Source organism: Porites lutea, chromosome 6, assembly GCF_958299795.1.
Source record: "Porites lutea chromosome 6, jaPorLute2.1, whole genome shotgun sequence".
Taxonomy (NCBI): domain Eukaryota; kingdom Metazoa; phylum Cnidaria; class Anthozoa; order Scleractinia; family Poritidae; genus Porites; species Porites lutea.
This window is the reverse complement of record NC_133206.1, coordinates 16,270,636-16,291,573: the sequence shown is the minus strand read 5'-3', so window position 1 is coordinate 16,291,573 and position 20,938 is coordinate 16,270,636. Positions and strand designations below refer to the sequence as shown.

The 20,938-nt window shown below is 40.1% G+C and overlaps 1 protein-coding gene and 1 long non-coding RNA gene across 4 annotated transcripts in view; one reads left to right on the top strand and one right to left on the bottom strand.

The window, feature by feature from the left end:
• The window catches only part of LOC140941753 (tRNA-dihydrouridine(16/17) synthase [NAD(P)(+)]-like), a 75,823-nt gene that overhangs the window by 41,120 nt on the left and 13,765 nt on the right, over window positions 1–20,938 (top strand). For all 3 annotated transcript variants that reach the window (XM_073390768.1, XM_073390767.1, XM_073390766.1), the window contains exons 8-9: window positions 17,688–17,784; window positions 20,722–20,792. In XM_073390768.1, the coding sequence (XP_073246869.1) occupies window positions 17,688–17,784; window positions 20,722–20,792 (168 nt within the window). The remainder of the gene's footprint in view (window positions 1–17,687; window positions 17,785–20,721; window positions 20,793–20,938) is intronic.
• Window positions 7,138–13,432, bottom strand: LOC140941790 (uncharacterized). Its single transcript, XR_012166508.1, has 2 exons — window positions 13,206–13,432; window positions 7,138–9,821 (listed from the first exon to the last, which is right to left on the bottom strand). It is a non-coding gene; the product is annotated as an uncharacterized lncRNA (long non-coding RNA).

The following is a 20,938-nucleotide window of genomic DNA, read 5'->3' as shown; positions in this document are numbered from 1 at the left end:
AGTAGTGCGACACTCAAAATAACTTAAAAGCTAAACTAGTTGCGTGACCGTAATTATGATAATTAAAACTGTGAAAGTCAGAAAAGAGGCACATCTAATATTGGTAGACATAAATATCATAACATAGAGGTTTCACTGTAAAATAAATATTCTGAATGTGGAGAGAGCATAACAATTTCAGTTATCCCTCAAAAATTTGAGCCCGATATACCGAATGGTTTAGGAGAGATTCACTTTGAAAAACTCGAACTTTTACAAAGATTGTATGGCTCATTAACTTTTTTGCCACCCTGTAATTTCGCAGTTGTTGATGGACTGATATTTCCTGCAATATTGCTTGCTAAGAGCTAAAAATTGCATAAATTGCATAACAAAGGGTAAAGTGTAAACAATGACGCCAGCAAAGATTCGCCTATTGCGAATTGAACTTGACAGTCCTAGAGTTGCGTAGCAGGTCGTCCAGTTGCTTGATGATTTTATAAGCATTACCCAAGGCCAGAGGTTTAAACATCCTTACCGAGATCGAGAAACTGTCTGGTATCAACGGAACCCGCATTTCCGGATTTCCAGTTTATCGCCTCAAACACCCACCCACGACTACTGCACGTTTCTTCTAGCAAATTACACAATCGTGAAATATTAAACTTTCAAAAGATAGCATATTCAAAACAAGCAAAACTTGTAAATGATATTTACTAATAGGACAAAAAAGACAAGAGTTGTTCGGCTGGTTGCTATCGTGGACGCCTCATTACACAGGTCTTGATGACAACAGTCTACTGTACATCTTTTTCCCTCTTTCTTGCAGTGATCGTTTGTACAGGCTTCTGGTGGGGCACAAAACCTAGTAAATTTTTGCGTTTGTCCATGCCCTATTTCATGTTCTTTAGCACACACTCCGGGCTCCTTACAGTTATGTATATTCCGGTCTTTATCACAGGCATCCCAGGAAATGTCTGTGTGACATGTGTAACATTCCAGGCCCTCGCTAAATCTGGGACCTGTTGAAAGGGAAGGAATAGGGAGTTAAGATGTCACGATGGCAACGGCAAAAAAGTAAAAGGTTTAGGCCCTGTCTGCACTAATGCGTTTTCAAAAGTATGCGTTTTCGTTATCATCGAAAACACATCGATCGATTCGCATCCACACATCCACACTACCCTTTTGATGCGTTTTCGACTGTCCACACTAAGGCCCTGTCCACACTAATGCGTTTTCGTTGTCATCAAAAACGCATCGATCAATTTGCGTTCACGCTACCTTTGTGATGCGTTTTCGACAGTCCAGGCTAAGGCCCTGTCTACACTTATTTGTTTTCAAAAGTTTGCGTTTTCGTTGTCATCGAAAACGCGTCGATCGACTCGCATCCACACTACCGTTTTGATGCGTTTTCGACTCTCCACTCTAAGGCTCCGTCCACATTAATGCGTTTTCAAAAGTATTCGTTTTCGTTGTTACGAAAACGCATCGACCGATTCGCATCCACACTAATGCCTGGTTTCCATTAACGTATAAGCATAACCACAAGCGCAAGCACATGTGTAAACAAGTGAAAACTGGGTCGACATAAGCGTAAGCACAAGAAAAACGGACAAGTTCGTTCTTCTTGTGCTTGTGCTTATGTTAATCTCGTAGCTTTGACTAGTGAAAACTGGGTCGACATAAGCACAGGCATAAGCACAAGGCCGTGGACCAATCATAGGTCACTTTGACCCAGACCTCATGCGAACATATCAAAAGCAATATGGCGGACCTAGTCCACCATCTTGTTTATCATTGGGTTGAGGAGACCTGGTATCGAGAATTGAGTCAAGTATGCCATTCTGCGCGTGCGTATGTCCTTGTCCTTGTGCTTATGCTTATGCGCTAGTGAAAACCAGGCCAACGCTTTTTCGTTTGAAAACGCATACATTCGATGCTTTTAGGCCTTCCGTCCACACTAATACGATGAGCGTTTTCATCGAAAACGGTTCGATTTGAAAACGCTCGAGTGGGTCAAAACGAAAACGCGTACATATCGTGTTGGTGTGGACGCTCGACAACGCATCAAAATGAAAACAATGACCGAAAATATCGCAGGCGCGTGTGTTGGTAGCATGGGCATGGAGTTAAAATTAAGTTACAACGTGCAATTTTATCGTTTTTGAACGTTTTGGTGTTGATAGTCGAAAACGCATCAAAACGTTAGTGTGGACGCGAATCGATCAAATCGAATCGATTGCACGATGGTGTCGTTTTACTACCGCGACCAGAATCCTTTTTGTTTTTCCTTTTGTATTTAAATTTGTTAATCCCGGCGAGATTCAAATAACAAAAGCACTAATTTGCACAAGAAAGAAAAGCCTGAAGGATTCTAGTCGTAGTTATAGTAAAATGCATCATAGTGCAAGTGGCCTATTGGCAACAACGTAGATTTCCATGTTTACCAGTACATACATAAATACACACATATCTGTAATAGAGGTTCCCAAGAGGGCTTTTCAACGGCTATTTAACAATTATTCCTCGAGCCCGAATGGGCTCGGCCTCATGGGCTATTGACTCAGAGGCCATGAGGGCGAGAGGAATAAATGTTTTAGTAAAATCCAACTAGTTGGTCAAAAATAACGGGAATAAAAAATTTTTAGCTAGTTAAAGCTAGACTTTAATCCTTTTGTTGCCGCCAAAAAGCCCGCGCATTTCGCTTCTAGTGGGCTATAACATATAGCCTAGTACTAGCTCAACCAATCAGAACGCAGCATTGATAATAGACCACTAGTTGGATTTTACTAATTAAAAATATGATTGGATGAAAAATTAATGCTAATACTAACGAACTATGATGCGATTGACTAACTAAATGATAAATATGACAATAAAAGCAAGATAATGACAGAGTAGCGAGTGCTATATGCCTCAGGCCGCTAGGCAAGCTAGTTTGACGTCTTTCTTGAATTTTACTGAGATTGCCTTCCCCTTTAAGATCAGAGTCTAGTGTATTCCATATCTTATCTACTCTATACGTGAAAGGGCGCTGGCCACTGGTTGTTGTATATTTGGGGATGTTTAGGTTATTGCAAGACCTGGTGTTTCGAGTGTGGATATCTGATCGCTTAAGTAAATTACAGGCAAGGTAATCAGGTGCAAGCCCATTAATGCACTTGAATGTCATCATAGAGTCCCTAGAGAATAATAATAGTAAAGTGTCATTGCAGTTGTCTTAAGCCTTCTGAAATGTGATCGTACTTCCTGATACCTGAGATGATTCTAGCCGCAAAATTCTTTACAAGTTGCAATTTCTGAATGTTCGTTTTATCCGAGGTATTTGCCCAATACCAAAGCATTTGTGATCAACATTTATACAGTTACCGAGGGCCCTATAATCCGTTTTTGTCTCTTAAAAGGTTTTTTCTTGAACTCTTTTAAAGGCATCAACTGAAAACGAAAAAACCAAACGAACGGCTTATATTTGATGAGTATTTGCTTTTTCCTTACTTTTAAAATACTCATAATTAGAAATATCTTAAGGGTATTATTATTTTTGTCTGCCTATTCATCATTCAGTGGGTGTAAAAACGATCTAGATGTCATTGTTTGTATTATTAAGCAGCTGGAATTCCCAGTTAGAAGTTCTGAGCCTCTTAGTGGGGGAGATGTATGTGAATTTTTTTGGCAGACGGCTGCAGAACATAGACAAACAGTTATAATAAGGATATTGCAATGAGTATTTTTTAAAATTATTTTCTTCTTAGACTTAAAAAAGGTCGCCCTTATTGCTTTCGAGAAACGGCTTAGTAAAAATGGACAAAAGTCCCCCTCTGAGAATTTAAGGCAGGGATTTTTTTGGTAAATATAAAAAGCGAAAGTTTTTAAAACTCCCACGTTCAATTGACGTCTCTGTTCCGGCCATATCTGTGTCACATGAAAGTGTTGTACTTCCTAGTTATAGGTGTTATACTTCCGAAACTCGCGGTCTCTTTCTGTATTAGCAATTCTAGAATTGGTAAATCGACTCTTCAAGATCCAATATGCAGTTTCGACTTTCAGAAATACATCAAAACGTGCGCGTTTCCGTATCCAAGGCTTTCGTTTTGCTTAAACTTATAACAACAACAACAAGAGCGGGCTTAAAGAGAAGCCATAACCAGGAAAATCCTACACTTAAATTACATATTGTTGTTAACATTTCAAAGGAATTGCGCGCGTGCATGCTGTTGCTAATGAGTTAATGACATAGCAATTTTCAGTCGAGTACTTATTGTCGCCGATTTGCATCAGTGCCAGCGCAATTTGCATTCACAGTGTGACGATAAAACCTGAGGTGGCCTACATCTACGTTTTTGCTGTCATAGTTGCTACGTGTTTGAAAACCGACCGAAATGTTGGGTTATATAGCAAGGGAAATGACTCGCGTATTCATTTGCCAGCCGACAACTTGTAGAACAATCTGGAAGCTGCCTGGCACACTTTACCATCATCATTAACCCCGGTTAGGAATAGATCCGAAGGGAATAAAAATTCCGCATTACTATGAGATTTTACCTCGAATAAAAATGATATTGGAAATACCAGTTCCCTCCACACTGTGTAAGATATCTGAGCACTTTCCCATTGTTGCAATACAAAGGCACTTAAACATTTTAATGTTTTCCAACTTTGTTAACAGTGTACTTACCCGTGAAATCGAGAAGCCATATTGCAAACATCGAATAACGCAACGCATCGGACTTCATGTTCTCGTCTTTATATCTTCTTGATTTTTCGTCCGACCTTTACACTTCCTTGCAGCTCGGAACTACACTGCCGATGCTTTAAATAGTCCCGTTTCAAGTCATACTAAGTTTCGAGCTATCAACTGCAAAGAAGTATTTCAAAACAAGCTTGTTAAAGAGCCTATTTTCCGGGAATGGCATTTAAAGTTGACACCATCAAGCTCGCTTGGCCAATTTAATGTGACTTAAGGGATTTGCGTGACATCAACTTCCGTGTATATTTAATCCGATTCCATAAGTTAGCCATTATTAACATGATGCGGAAAGATTTCAAGTTAATGATCTTTTAATTACCCCGTGTAAGAGCAAATGCTTTAACTTTGCCGCTTGGACACGTCTAGAAACTGTAGTCACTTGCCAGTTTTTACTCTCAGGCTACCGACCAACAGTACGGTAACTTCAAATGTCGTGACACTTTTGTCATCAATATCATGCATAGATTAGTACTATTTTATGCATAGCATTATTTTGGCCTTAATTGTAAACTCATGACACGTCCTAGAGCAAAAGGCTTTTTCTTCTTTCTTAGTCGATAGATGGGTTCCTTCTCAAAGACTCATAGGGTTGTTTGATTATTATTATTATTATTATTATTATTATTATTATTATTATTATTATTAGATATTTACTAAAGACTGTATGAAGGTAGATAATCTAGACAGAACTACAACTAAGATTTCGTAACATATTCATACACTTATTGATACAGAATTTGGCAACCGAGGCAGTTCTTGGCTTTTATCCATCATTGTAATCTATGATTCTTTATTTTGTTTCCTTCGCGTCCTATCCAAAACAGATCCGTTTTCAGTTCCAAGGGAAAATAAGTCACAATTAAATTAATGGACCAACTCGAAGAATCCATTTGTGCCGTCAAGAGCGCCATGGCGTATGCATATAAATGTGTTATTTTATTTTCCTTTCGGTTGGTTCAATATCTCGAAGTAGATCTTAAGTGTCACCGTATTACCGTGATATCTCTGTGAATAAACACTCTTTCCTTCTCTTATAAGTCTCCCCCCTCAAAAAAAAAAAAAAAAAACTAAACACATAAAAAATGCCACGATTTCATTTGTGTCCACTTGGCAGTCACTACGGCTGCCAGGAAATGCTTGAATGATTATCTGAAGATTGCACATTGAAGGTTCGGTGTAAGACGATGGGCGAAAGTCACGATGTACGGCCCTACGACGTGATTTTAATATTCTTTAGCAGGATCCTGCCTTTAGTGAATTTTCAGTAACATCCAGCCAGTTTTGACCTTTTGAAAGGGCCTCAAGTCTCTCTTTTAAGTCTCTTAAGCGAACAATTGAACTCTCTTTTCTTTAATCACGCTCAAATTTCACAGTCTGAACACAGGGAGCCCACACAATCTGTTTGTGTAGCCGATTGTTATTTTATAGTTAATGTACTGGATTTACCGTTTGCTTAACCTATAGCGATATATCGCTAACTATGTATATAAATCAATGATAAATAAACGTTGAATTACCTTACCTGTGGTATATAGTCGTCCTTTTACCTCAAATGGGGTTTTTTGAGCGATTTTGAAGGAGTTTGATTTCGCCGTTGGCTGTTCCTTATAACGGCGAATTCAAACTCCTCCAAAATCGCTCAAAAAACCACTTTTGAGGAAAAAGGACGACTATATACCACAGGTAAGGTAATTCAACGTTTATTTATCATTGATTTATATACATAGTTAGCGACATATCGCTATAGGTGAGGCAAACGGTAAATCCAGTACATTTACTATAATAACAATCGGTTACACAAACAGATTGTGCGGGCTCCCTGTGGTCTGAATGAGGCTTGGATGCCTTGTCCAATCTGGAAGATCGCGCGTTAACGTTAACGTTGAACCTCGCTCAACCTTAACGTTTACGCACAACCTTTCATTCATAATAATTATGTCTTTATTTCAGCTTAACGCTGAGTGGCTCTTCATCTGCTTAAAATGTCATTTATAAAACCATTACATTTGTGCATTATATACACAGAGGAAATTTGAATAAGCACCTAGATTCGATGTATCTTGATTTATTTTGATGTATTAATCTCGCTATCGCTTGGTGAATACATCAAGGCCTTGGTCTGAGATTTCCCTGTAATGACCACACTCTCGGTAGCCTGCAAGCGACGACCGGAAATGCGTCTGCGCTTCGTAGGCTACACTCTCGGTTAATAAGGGGTATATAATATAGAACAATTATTCACTGAAGTTGAAATGGCTAGTAGTGAAAATTTACCACGCTGCGAAGCCATCGACACTGAGGTGAATAATTGTTATTAAGCCAAGTCCAAAAGCGAAGATGTCGTGGAATCTTTTCAGAAAAGTCTATCTGCAGTAATTCAACATTTACCATAAGCAAGAAGCAAACAGAACTCCTCCTAAAAATAGCCTGCAATCAGTTAAAAAACAATAACTAGTCAGCGGAGAACTTTTAAAAACACATAGCCTCAATAAGTTGTACACCTGAGGCCTCGATACAGTCAGGTGACCTAGTCAGCGGATACCCAGTATCAAGTTTAACTGATATATATGTTGCAGTTAATTTTTTTGTTTCAGTTAATTTTTGTTTCCCCTTTATTTTTGGGTATGGTAATCAAATATATGCTAACAAAAGCCATAATGGATGCTAATGAATTTGAAACAAAGGAAAAACAAAAATAAACTGAAATAAAAAATTAAATACAACATATACCTTGGACTCCCAAGTTAGTAAGTGTGACAGTTCACATTCACTAACATGAATAGGATGTACGTACGGACAGACGATTTTTTCACAACCAAAATTTGTTGGATGCCTGGATAACCAAATTTTATTACCCATAGTGCTTCGCTATAGGGAAGTAAAAGAGGTATTTTTTTTTTCCTGTTGTGACGCTTTATTGTCTAAACTTCCTTCTTTTTTCACTAATTTGAGTAGTAAGTGGACCTATAAAATGAATTACCCGCCAGGATGAATATGTTACAGTGCCATATTTTACATATGTGTATCATTATCTGATGGATCTAATACAGTGAAACCTCTATTAAGCGGACCCCCAATTAAGCGGACACCAAGCCGTGTCCCAAAATTAACGTCTTATATTTCCCTTTATAACGAACCCCTATTCAGCGGACACCTCTATTAAGCGGACGCGGACACTAAAATAAATTGTATTTGGCTAATTGCTATTGTTTACAATTGACAATAGTAGTATTGGATTATGTCCTTGATATACGCACTGTACCCGGGGGGGGAGGGTACTCCCATACATTACCTATACGGGTATGTGCCGCCCAACGGGGTCGTGATTTTGAAGCTCCTGATTTAGAACGGAGTATCCATTTCAGAGGCGTTTTCTAGAATGGGGTATAAAAAATTGTGGATCGCGGCTTTATCTTCTGCTTAAAATTGTTGCTGATTATGAAGAAGCATTTATTTCATGTATAAGTCGAACAAATAAAGAAATATCTTTTTAAAAAACAGGGCTATTTCAATTTACAAACTTTCTAGAACGGAGTATAAACAATTGGCCCATTTCTAGAACGGGGTATCAGTTTTAGGGCGAATTCTAGAACGGGGTATAAAAAAATGGCCCATTTCTAGAACGGGGTATCAATTTTAGGGGAAATTTTTTTTTAGAACGGGGTGCCAATTTGGAGTCCCGGGCGGCACATACCCACCCAAAAAATACCCAAGTGCCCCCCCCCCCCGGGGCACTGTAAGATAAATCAATTCATCTAGCTGTCAAAAAACTGTGAATTAGACCGATATCCGATATTATCCGCTATCAAAGTTCACCTTAAAGTCTTGCAAAAAGTACAGCACAGCTTCCTTAGGTTCCTTAACAACATGGAACTTTATCACATTACAGAGTAACTGTTGAATGTTAATCGTTAACAAACATTGCGCAATTTTTAAAACCTCTCTTAAGCGGACACTTGAGTAGGTCCCGAAGGTGTCCGCTTAATAACGACAACAACAACAACAACAACAACAACAGTTCATTTCTACTACTGTAGACAACTAAAAGAATTTGCAAGAATGTAATTATAAATAAATATATAAAGAGTGCATACAGTAGTGCGACACTCAAAATAACTTAAAAGCTAAACTAGTTGCGTGACCGTAATTATGATAATTAAAACTGTGAAAGTCAGAAAAGAGGCACATCTAATATTGGTAGACATAAATATCATAACATAGAGGTTTCACTGTAAAATAAATATTCTGAATGCGGAGAGAGCATAACAATTTCAGTTATCCCTCAGAAATTTGAGCCCGATATACCGAATGGTTTCGGAGAGATTCACTTTGAAAAACTCGAACTTTTACAAAGATTGTATGGCTCATTAACTTTTTTGCCACCCTGTAATTTCGCAGTTGTTGATGGACTGATATTTCCTGCAATTTTGCTTGCTAAGAGCTAAAAATTGCATAAATTGCATAACAAAGGGTAAAGTGTAAACAATGACGCCAGCAAAGATTCGCCTATTGCGAATTGAACTTGACAGTCCTAGAGTTGCGTAGCAGGTCGTCCAGTTGCTTGATGATTTTATAAGCATTACCCAAGGCCAGAGGTTTAAACATCCTTACCGAGATCGAGAAACTGTCTGGTGTCAAGGGAACCCGCATTTGCGGATTTCCAGTTTATCGCCTCAAACACCCACCCACGACTACTGCACGTTTCTTCTAGCAAATTACACAATCGTGAAATATTAAACTTTCAAAAGATAGCATATTCAAAACAAGCAAAACTTGTAAATGATATTAACTAATAGGACAAAAAAGACAAGAGTTGTTCGGCTGGTTGCTATCGTGGACGCCTCATTACACAGGTCTTGATGACAACAGTCTACTGTACATCTTTTTCCCTCTTTCTTGCAGTGATCGTTTGTACAGGCTTCTGGTGGGGCACAAAACCTAGTAAATTTTTGCGTTTGTCCATGCCCTATTTCATGTTCTTTAGCACACACTCCGGGCTCCTTACAGTTATGTATATTCCGGTCTTTATCACAGGCATCCCAGGAAATGTCTGTGTGACATGTGTAACATTCCAGGCCCTCGCTAAATCTGGGACCTGTTGAAAGGGAAGGAATAGGGAGTTAAGATGTCACAATGGCAACGGCAAAAAAGTAAAAGGTTTAGGCCCTGTCTGCACTAATGCGTTTTCAAAAGTATGCGTTTTCGTTATCATCGAAAACACATCGATCGATTCGCATCCACACATCCACACTACCCTTTTGATGCGTTTTCGACTGTCCACACTAAGGCCCTGTCCACACTAATGCGTTTTCGTTGTCATCAAAAACGCATCGATCAATTTGCGTTCACGCTACCTTTGTGATGCGTTTTCGACAGTCCAGGCTAAGGCCCTGTCTACACTTATTTGTTTTCAAAAGTTTGCGTTTTCGTTGTCATCGAAAACGCGTCGATCGACTCGCATCCACACTACCGTTTTGATGCGTTTTCGACTCTCCACTCTAAGGCTCCGTCCACATTAATGCGTTTTCAAAAGTATTCGTTTTCGTTGTTACGAAAACGCATCGACCGATTCGCATCCACACTAATGCCTGGTTTCCATTAACGTATAAGCATAACCACAAGCGCAAGCACATGTGTAAACAAGTGAAAACTGGGTCGACATAAGCGTAAGCACAAGAAAAACGGACAAGTTCGTTCTTCTTGTGCTTGTGCTTATGTTAGAGCCGTTTTCATTTGAGTGTCGAAAAGTAATTGGTTTTGCACTTTCTACACGATGCGATTGGCTTAAAAGATTCGCGCCACCTTTTCATCCAATCAGAAGTAAAACCAAAGCCAATTGTGACGCGCTCGCATGCATTTTCCCGCGCTTTGCGTCAGCCACATGTAATTACTTCGAGTTTTGATTGGTTCAATGTATTGTCTGTGTCCTATGTGATTGGCCAGAGTAATTACTTTGGTTTTGGTTTTACGACACTCAAACGAAAACCACTCTAATCTCGTAGCTTTAACTAGTGAAAACTGGGTCGACATAAGCACAAGCATAAGCACAAGGCCGTGGACCAATCATAGGTCACTTTGACCCAGACCTCATGCGAACATATCAAAAGCAATATGGCGGACCTAGTCCACCATCTTGTTTATCATTGGGTTGAGGAGACCTGGTATCGAGAATTGAGTCAAGTATGCCATTCTGCGCGTGCGTATGTCCTTGTCCTTGTGCTTATGCTTATGCGCTAGTGAAAACCAGGCCAACGCTTTTTCGTTTGAAAACGCATACATTCGATGCTTTTAGGCCTTCCGTCCACACTAATACGATGAGCGTTTTCATCGAAAACGGTTCGATTTGAAAACGCTCGAGTGGGTCAAAACGAAAACGCGTACATATCGTGTTGGTGTGGACGCTCGACAACGCATCAAAATGAAAACAATGACCGAAAATATCGCAGGCGCGTGTGTTGGTAGCATGGGCATGGAGTTAAAAATTACAACGTGCAATTTTATCGTTTTTGAACGTTTTGGTGTTGATAGTCGAAAGCGCATCAAAACGTTAGTGTGGACGCGAATCGATCAACAAAAACGCATTAGTGTGGTTCGAAAAAGATAGAATTGCGCGTTGTAAACGCACCTGTTCGCCCGCACTTCCTGACCTTTGTTTACCGCTAATGTCTACCCACATTTTTCGAAAATTTGAGGTGTTTCTTTGTGTAGCGGAAACTACTGTTGACTCGTGGTTGGTTAGTTATTGTGTGGTGATGTCTTTTCAATTTATGAATTACGTCATGTGGTGATCGCGGTGTGGCAGTGTAGTGGTTAGGGAGCGAGATTGTATAGGTATACGTGAGGTCCAGTTCAATTCTGGGACTTGAAATTCTTTCTTTTTATTTACAACACTTTCAATGACAGATCAAAAAAATAATTAAGTGTCTTACGAAAAGTGGTAACGATCGTTTACCAAAAGAAAAACCCGGGTTGGCTTAAACTCTTGCGGCGACAAGTCAGTCACGTGGCATAAAAGGCTTTACCTTCAAAAACTACTCATTCAGGAAGAATTTGTTTGCATTTGTAAACATTGTTTGAGTTCATTGGGGCAGAACATTATGCTGAAATCAAAACAGTTCTTAGGAGTCTTTTAAAGTGACGCTTCCAAAGGGTGTAGTCGCGTCGCCACGTTGCACGTTTTATGATACCTTTATTTCACCCAACCAGCGGTTGCTAAATTAAGTCGCCGTCCCTTCAAAATTTCTCTACGTGCTTAAAGTAGAGGATGGTGACGCTGATGGTTATAACGTTCTTAGGTCATAGTCTCTTGATAAAGGTAATTCAATACACCATGAGATTATAAGAGGTAATTTGGGCACGTGGCGGGAGCCCTCACATTCTATAGTTAAAGGGATGAGTTGACTACCAGAAGTTTCCACTGAAGCAGTAACATTCATTAATCACGAAATGTTTGTGTGCCATGGCTATATATAATAGCTTTGGATACTTTCAAAAATGCTTCCAAATATGGCCGCAGTATTAATATATATATTTTTTGTTTTGGTAGAAATGCAGCTAAAATAGCCGTAGTCAAGATAGCCGCACAAAAAGATCCTATTATAATAGTTTTTAGAAGTGAAACGTATCGTTTTAATTTGTCGCTTTGCTAGAAAAGCGCTTGAAAGCCCGCTGCTTTCTCGCTTACCCCAGCCATAACATCTAGACCGCTGCCTGTGGTTTTTGAAGGGTGGTGGACGTTATTCTTTTCAATGTGGCTGTGCTAGGTGATTTGAGACGAGTCGCCTGCGGCTCTGAGGGCGAAAAGCGTCGTCAGTTTTCTAAAATATTTTAACATCTCCACCAGCGAATTGATACGTGCGCTATAGCTGACATTTTTGTAATGGTTTGAAATGAAACACTTGAGTGGTCGACTTGTGATTTCAGCTGCCCGAGATTTTCATTGTCTTCATCTTGTTTTCTTGAACTCAAAATATAAAATTTCCAGACTATTTACTACTGTCTGCTCTTGCATATCATTTTCCTCTGAGCCTTTAAACTGACCTTGAGAGACATGTAATATTTGTATCGTCCACTAATTTAATATGCAAAATACAAAGTACATTATCACCCGCTTCCAACGTAAGGTTTGTTTGAAAATGGTATCAGGACTTTGGATTCAGCTTTGATACGAATTTTAGTAAGAGAACCTTTACAACGTGAGTGACTTTGAAAAATGCCGGAATTTTTCGGAGATAAGGAATATATCTCGTGAAGTATCGTGACTAATGAATATGCATGTCAGCGAACCAGAACCAGTTAAACAGTGATTCGGACTTAGTTGTAGAAGTTTGGTTTATACTTCAACTCGCTTTAAAGATTTAATTTTTAAATTTTGCGATTTAAAGTCCACCGTCTCCGTGCGTTTCTGCATTTTTTCCCACCTCTCACTTGTAATTATTTAAACATTTCTGTAAACATGACCTGCGCAAAAATCACTTACCATTGGACAACATAAGCCATGTTACAGTTAATGTTATCGGGAAATACTGAAGCAATTTCCATTCCATCTCCTGCAGATTGAAATCGTAAAGCTTAATCACGAACGGCAAGGTTTCAAATCCCGAAGTATCGTATCCAAGTGTAGTATCTAAAATCGGCTTGTAGGTTTCAGTGACGGTGTTATCCGATTGCGCGACGTTTAAAAGTGTTAAATGTTCGACATCGACAGCTCGTGTCATTTAATGTTGCGTGACCTCAGCACTAAGTAATTGACGTTGTAAGTGGTTGCTACGGCAGGGACAATTAATAGGATAAAATTATAATAATGACTAATTGCAGCGTCTCTACAGAGAAGATCTATCTCCTCAAATAATTAGCGATATATACAGATAAACATTGAAACAATATGATATAAACAAAAGCAATAACAGAACTAACAACGTTGCCCTAACTCTAGAAAGGAAACAATCAAAAATGCGCTTAACAGTGCTGAACTATCCTTAAAATGCAATTCTGCCAATCACTTCGACTTCTAGAAAGATCTCAAAACAAGTTACTATTGATTATTTTTAGTTGGGTAAGCATAAAAGAGTGATATAATAAATAAGGAATGTTATCTTAAAGCTGGTTGTAGGCCAACTAATTTCGTTATTGTGCGGCAGGTATGAACTATAAATTTTAAACCTTGAAGGCGTGAACATAAACTTTTAATTATTTCTCGCCAGGTCTCCGGCAATTACTTTATTATCTGTCGTATAAGTTTTTACTCTTTGGTGTAGTATACCTAGTTTGCTATAAATTTGACTTGCAAATCGTGCTTAGACCAACTACATGTTGACCAAGACCAATTTTTGATAGTGTACTGAATTGAATGCAAATGGAAACAGGTGGTCTTCTGTTTAGTTTTTTTCTTGTCTAGACCCCGTCAAGTGTATACCAATGCAATTTTATGAAGCACATGTTATGAATTGCAGATAACATTTCGTCACGTTTGTTGTTGAAGCCTCTAGGTTTAAGCAGGAGCCATTATGGCTCTTGGTTTAAGGGTAAAAGTTTAACCTTTCAGGTTTCAAGTGAAATTAGTTGCTTGTCAGTGTGAGGGTGATAAAGATATGTCAAAAGAATAAGTTGAGGGATGTGGTGTTTTATCTTTAGATTTAATATTAGGCTTGTCAGTTGGGTGTCTATCTTTTGAGTAGGCGTTGTGAAGCAGACAAAAAAGACTAAATAACCGTTACTGTTTATCATTATTATCATTATTTTTTTCTTTCATGCGGTTTTAAGTGGAAAACTGTTGTTTATTCAATTTAAAGCTCCCTTGGCGGCTATACGTGAATGGGCGACATTGTGACATTATTGTTTAATTTTATATGTTTTGCCTTCCCGTGCCAAGAAGTGAACTACTCTGAGTGATTCATTTATTTTTATATGTATATATATATATATAGTTGTAAATAAAAGCGTCCGACCACACATTCATCCATCAAACATTTACATTTTTCATCCATCAAGCATTTACGTGTAAATTGATGTTTTTAAAGGTGGTTTCACGTTACGTCATCTCCGCCATGCTGGTGGACGGTAAACAAAAGATCGCTCATTAGCTCGCTATGTTTGTCCACCAGCATTTGTTCATTTCACCATTGTTATTTGTGTCCCCCGAGATTGCTTGAAAACCACCTATAGACTGGTATCTCAGAATTATTTCATATTCCAATAACATTTTTATTACAAAGGATAATTTTTAATTGCATTTGCAGACAACGATTACAGTGTCACGGTAACGCGAATTTGAAAAAGAATACTGCAATTTCACAAACAGGTGCGCGCTCGTCACATGCATTATAAAGGAACAGTGTATTTTATTTATGTATTTATTTTTTTTGAAATGTGATTTTGCAGTTCCCGCTTGTTTTTTGTTCATTTTGGTTCATTGACCGTTACAATGTTCTGTCGCGCGGTAATTAAACGGGTTGCTGTTTATATGATAACAGAATGACTTTCATTCCGGATTGAGTTTCGTTCCAGAGTGAAGTTCGCACTGCCTTCACATGATAAAACCGAACGGCTCAGCCAGGGCGTTATCGCTCGCGTGGTTTTCGCGCCACATCAGATGCTCATGCGCTACTCGCTTCAGACTACACGATTTGGTGATTTTCAGTTTACATGATACCAGAATGAAATTTCGTACCAGAACGAGAGTATTATTCGGAATGAACCGGAATGAACTCGTTCCAGAATGACTTGTACGGGAACGAACTGTCGTTTCGGTACTTTGTAAACATATACAGAGAAAAATATGGAGATGGAATGAACTCATTCAAGAATGAAAGTCTTTCCGGTATCATGTGAACAGCCCCTAAGCCTGCATTAATCTACGCGTGTCAGCGAACGCGTTTCGCGGCGACGATAGTATCGATACACCGCTGCTATAAATGTGTTTATTTTTTTTTCTGTAAAACCATGGGTCTATGTGTAGTGTACATTCAGTAAAACCCCGCGACTAAGAACCTAGATTTTTTCCAAGTTAGCCTAAACAGGTTCTTATATAAAAGGTAGTTAGCCCAAGTTTAGGCTGTTTAGCTTCTTAAATAGGTCCTTGGTCTCTGAAGAAAAAAATACAATATAGCTAAGAGCATTTAGTCGTTCGGCTTATTCTTCATATATAATCTGCATACCAAGTCAGAGGTTATGTAAAGATGACCATAAAAAGAAGAACTGAAGCATTGATCTCAAGAATGTTGAAGTCCTACTTCAGAACATAACATACATTTATTGTAATTGTAATATATAGATGTATCAATAACAGTTTTATGTTATTTTAAACGTCGGCATTTCCATTGCAGTTGGACTGATAAAGCACCTATGTCTCCGAAGAGTGTTCTGGATGTTGACTTATCCTATTTGCCCAAGTGTACAGAATGTTTTTATAGATTTTAGAAAATAAGAACCTGTTTCAAATGTTAGGCTAAACTGGTTCTTATATAGAGGGGGCTTTACTGGCGAATTTTAGCCAACAGGTTGTTAAAATCCAGGTCCTCAGTCGCGGGGTTTTCCTGTACTCTTAAAGAGAGAAAATTGTTTGTATAATCGCACTATCATTAAAATGTCCACTAAAGAAAGGTTACTTGACTCGTTGAACGTACTCGATCAATCAGTCAACAAAGGCTGCCCTCGAATAAACGCCACCCCCTTGAGAAGATAGACTGTTCACAGTCCCCTATTTTCCGTAAGATCGTCGAGACCGAGCACTTTGCGTCACGGGCGGCCATATTGGATGTGTGTCAAATCTATTTAGGGGAAGGGACGTTCCCGACGCCCTCTCCTTCGGGTACATATGAAACCAAGATGACCGCCAGTACCGGTGAGAGCTCGATCCTGACGACCTAACGAAAAAATAGGGGACTGTCTAATCAGAAAAAATGCGACGTTTATTTGAGGATTATTAGAAAAAAACGCCTTACCCTTTGTAACCAACACCATCCAGACAATTAGTATTCTCTCTCGGCGAAAAAGCGAGTCATTGGAACTTTAAACAAAATTTCTGTTTAACATTACCTTATACAAATGATTTATCGTAATTTTTGTCATTGATTTGAAAAATGTAATTTTGAAATAAACCCCGTTTCGAAAACGCTGAAAATTTGATAAACGGCGCAGCGTTTAATCGAATAGATACAGCAAATAGGCCAGTTTCTTATTATCAAAATTCATGCTTTGCTCCGAGGCTGAGGGGTGTAGAAAAAAAGAAATCGCACTGAGTTTTATGGATGAATATAGTTGAACCTCCATGTGCGACCACCTCTCGTAAGCGACTACCTATTCAAAACCCCAATTTTTTACTCAGTCAGAGCCCTGTATTTGGAACCTTTCGTAAACAACCACCTCTTGTAAGCGACCGCCACCACGACCACGTTTCGGGCTGACGATTTAATAATTTTCCATGTAAGGGACTATTTGACGCTGTATGTAGTTTCCTATTTAGAGTATGAGAGAAACTCTTATCAACAACGTGGAACTACACATATTGCAATTTAGAAACCGCACGCCATAAATTATCTTCCATAAAAAAGTATAAGACAGACATCTTCACGGAAGCAACCCCCCATGGTTCGATTCTTGTAAACGACCACCTCTTAATCTTCGCATTTTGGGTGGCCGCTTACCGGAGGTTCGACTGTAATTTTTTTTTCTGTTCTATACCTCTCAACCTTGGAGCCAGCCAAGTATGGATTACTTGTCTCTTGATTTACAAGTTTCAACCAATAATCAGCATTTATCTTGTTTGTGCTACATGTAAAGCCTTTATACACATTCCTTTGCTTCGATTGGACATTATTTTATATTCTGCATTTTAGATTTTACAATATTGCATTTTTAAGCCCAATTTCACATGTTGTTATCATATTGCATTTTTACATAAACTGTTTTCTTCGAGGTGTGAGATTTTTGTTACTCACGAAGTTATCTCCTTTGTTTGCAGCCTCGACAGAAATAAAGATATGCGAGACATACTAGGCACTGCCAAGTCAATCAAGGAAATGAAGGAAATATGCAGCACGTTAAAAGACAGAACTCTGGTATGCGATCAGGGCTGAAAAAGTCCCGTAGTAGTAGTAGTAGTTATTCTTCCTGGGCGAGTAACTTTTAAAGCTCACTTACCCAATGAGCAAGGGTCCAGGCAAGTCATTCTCTAATAAAATCATCATACTGAGACTAGCAGGAGGTGGCCCTGGGCAAGAGAAATATGAAGGCTGCCTGTCCAAAGGACAAGCTGGAATTCAATTTTTTTTTCGTGCCCTGGTAATGTTGTAACCATAGTAAGATAGTTCATATTAAATGCTCTATTTATAGTGAAAGTGTTTTGAGCTTTCCCGCTTGCTTACAGGCACTTTCCTGCTTAAGTAATTAGTAACAAATAATCCAAGCCACTCGAACATAGCAGAAAAAGACAACGGCTAGGCGGCAACCAGTATAGAGAATATGTAAAGATTTTCCCCCATAGGTATTTTAAATGGGGCCCAAGGGACCCAAGGGGGTTCTGAAGTCGAGGTGGGGGTTGCTCTGCCTTTGCGCATGGCGCGTCTCGTATGTGCTTCTGCGGTCCGTCGGTTTTCTGCCGCACGGGCCGCAGTAGTGACTTTGTTACGCACGGTAGGACAGTCCTGGGCAGGTAACCTCCAAGTGCTGGGGTTGATATTCAGGTCTACGAGGGAATCTTTGAGGCAGTCTTTGAAACGTTTCGTCTACCTGCCGTCCCCAACCGAGCATTTGCCCTGACAGAGTTCTACGTACAGTAGCTGCTTTGGCATGGTGGTCAGGCATTCTGGCGACATGGCCTGCCCATCAAGCCTGGGCTTTCTGTCGGAGGGTGTGAACACTGGTGATGCCGGTCCTTTCTGAGCCCTCTGTATCAGGAAGGTTGTCCTGTAATCTAATGTGGAGAACTCTGCGGAGGCAGCTCAGGTGGAAATGGTTGAGCTGCTTGGCGTGTCTGCTGTAGACAGTCCAGGTCTTGCAGGTCTTGCAAGCGTAAAGGAACGTGGTCGATATCACTGCAAGGTAGACTTTCAGCTAAGTAAAGAGGCTGATGTCCCTCCACTCCCCGACATTCTTACAGAGGCTTCCGAAGGCGCCGCTGGCCTTAGCCATCCTGTTGTTGACTAAGCATCGATGTGCACCACTCTACCCAGATAGGTGAAGTTTTCAACTGCCTGTAGGTGTTGCCCCTTAACCGTAATATGTGATTCCTGGTAAGGCTTTCCAGATGCAAGCTGATACATGACTTCAGTTTTTTGGGTGCTGATGGTAAGACCGAAGCTGTCACAGCCTTGTATAAACAGTGCATTTCGTGCTACATCATCTGCTCTGTGCTGGCGTTGAGGGCACAGTCATCAGCAAACAAGAAGTCTCTGATGACAGTCTCCTTCACCTTTGGAACAGCCTTCAGGCGCCTAAGGTTGAACAGCCCGCCGTTAGTCCTGTATCTGCCCGGTAATCCAACCTAGCAGTCATGGAAGGTACAAGTCACCATGGTGGAGAATACTGTACTGAAGAGCGTCGGAGCGAGAACGCAGCCTTGTTTCACGCCGTTCATCACTGGAAAGGCTTCTGAATGGTCTCTTCATCATGCAATCATGAAACTATCGGACGATCATTGTGATCTCGCTCGGACAGCCAAACTTCTCAATTATCTTTCCAAGCCGTCTCTGCTCTGGTCAACGAAGGTCCCAAAGAAGTCGCTGTTGGCTTTTTTCCTGGAGCTGGCGTGCAGCAAATATCATGTCGGCAGATCCACGTTCTGAGCGGAAACCACACTGGCTTTCTGGAAGGAAACACTGAGCAAGATGTTGGATGAGGGGGTTGAGCAGGATGCGGGTCAAGATCTTGCCAGCAAAGCAAAGGGGAGAAATACCTTGGTGATTACCACAAGACTGGCGATTGCCTTTCCTTTGGACTATGCTGGCATCTTTTAGCTGTTGTGGGACCTTTCCTATACTCTACATAGACTGGAATAGCTCTGTCAGTTTCTCGGCATCATGGTTGCGCCACTTGCTTTGTACACCTCAGCAGTTCAGCACTCACCTTTGGCAGTTTCATTGCCTTTCGGAATTCTTGTTCTGTGGGCAGATTGTCAAGGTCCTGATTGCCTTGCCATTGATTTGAGCAGGATGGTTGAGGACCTGATTCAAGCGTTCAGCCTATCTCTCCAAGATCTGCTTCTTGTCAGTCAGCAGTTGAGTTCCATCTGCACTGAGGAGGGGAGAGGAGCCAGAATACTGTGGTCCATAAACAGTCTTCAAGGCATCATAGGAGCGCTTGGTACCATGGCTGTCTGCGTAACTCTGGATTTCACTGGCGTTCTTGCCATACTATGTGTCCCCTATTACACAGAACTTCATTTGCATCTTTTGTTTAGCGTTTACAAAGGCATCTTTCCTTGCTTGTAACGGGAGTTCATTCTGAAGTGTTCGGAACCGTTGGTATTTTTCTTACAGCAGTGCCTATACCTCTTCCTCATTCTCATCGAAGCAGTCCTAATTGCTGCGGTTGTTAGTCCGAGGTGTTCACATGCAGTAGGGTAGACTGCATCTCTGAAGGCTTCCCACTGCTCTTCGATGTTGTCCTGACCATCCTGGGGTGTGACAGGCAGCCGTCCTTCAAGGTCACTGGAGTAATACTCAGCAACTTGGCTGCTCTTCAGCCTGCAGACATTAAGCTCTTTTGCAGTATTTTGTCCTTGGGGTCTTCTTATGGGTGGGATGTGAAGTTTGCACTTCGCCAGGATGAGTCGATGGTCAGTCCAACAGTCGCACCGCACATGGCCCTTGCCGTTCTCACGTCCTGCCTGTCCCTGTTCCAAGTGATGGCATAGTCAGTCAAATACCAATGTCTAGAGCGTTGGTGCATCCAAGATTTCTTGTTACTTATACCCAAAACACAGTGGACGTTTTTATTATATTATGAAGACGGTATATATTGGCTGTAACACAACTCTTGTCGTTAATATCTTGCAGAAAGATATCGAAGAAAATGGGGAACCTGAGTCGACTGTCCTCCCTTATTGGAAATGCCAGCCTTACATTAGGTTTGTATGTACATGCTGTTGTTTTTTTCTCTAGTCTTCAGCAGTAAGCGACACAATATTCCTTACAATTTATCTGTGCAATATTTCTTTATTTCTCTTCTCTCTGTTTAATGGTAATGCTCGCTTTTTTCTTCTCTTCAAACAAA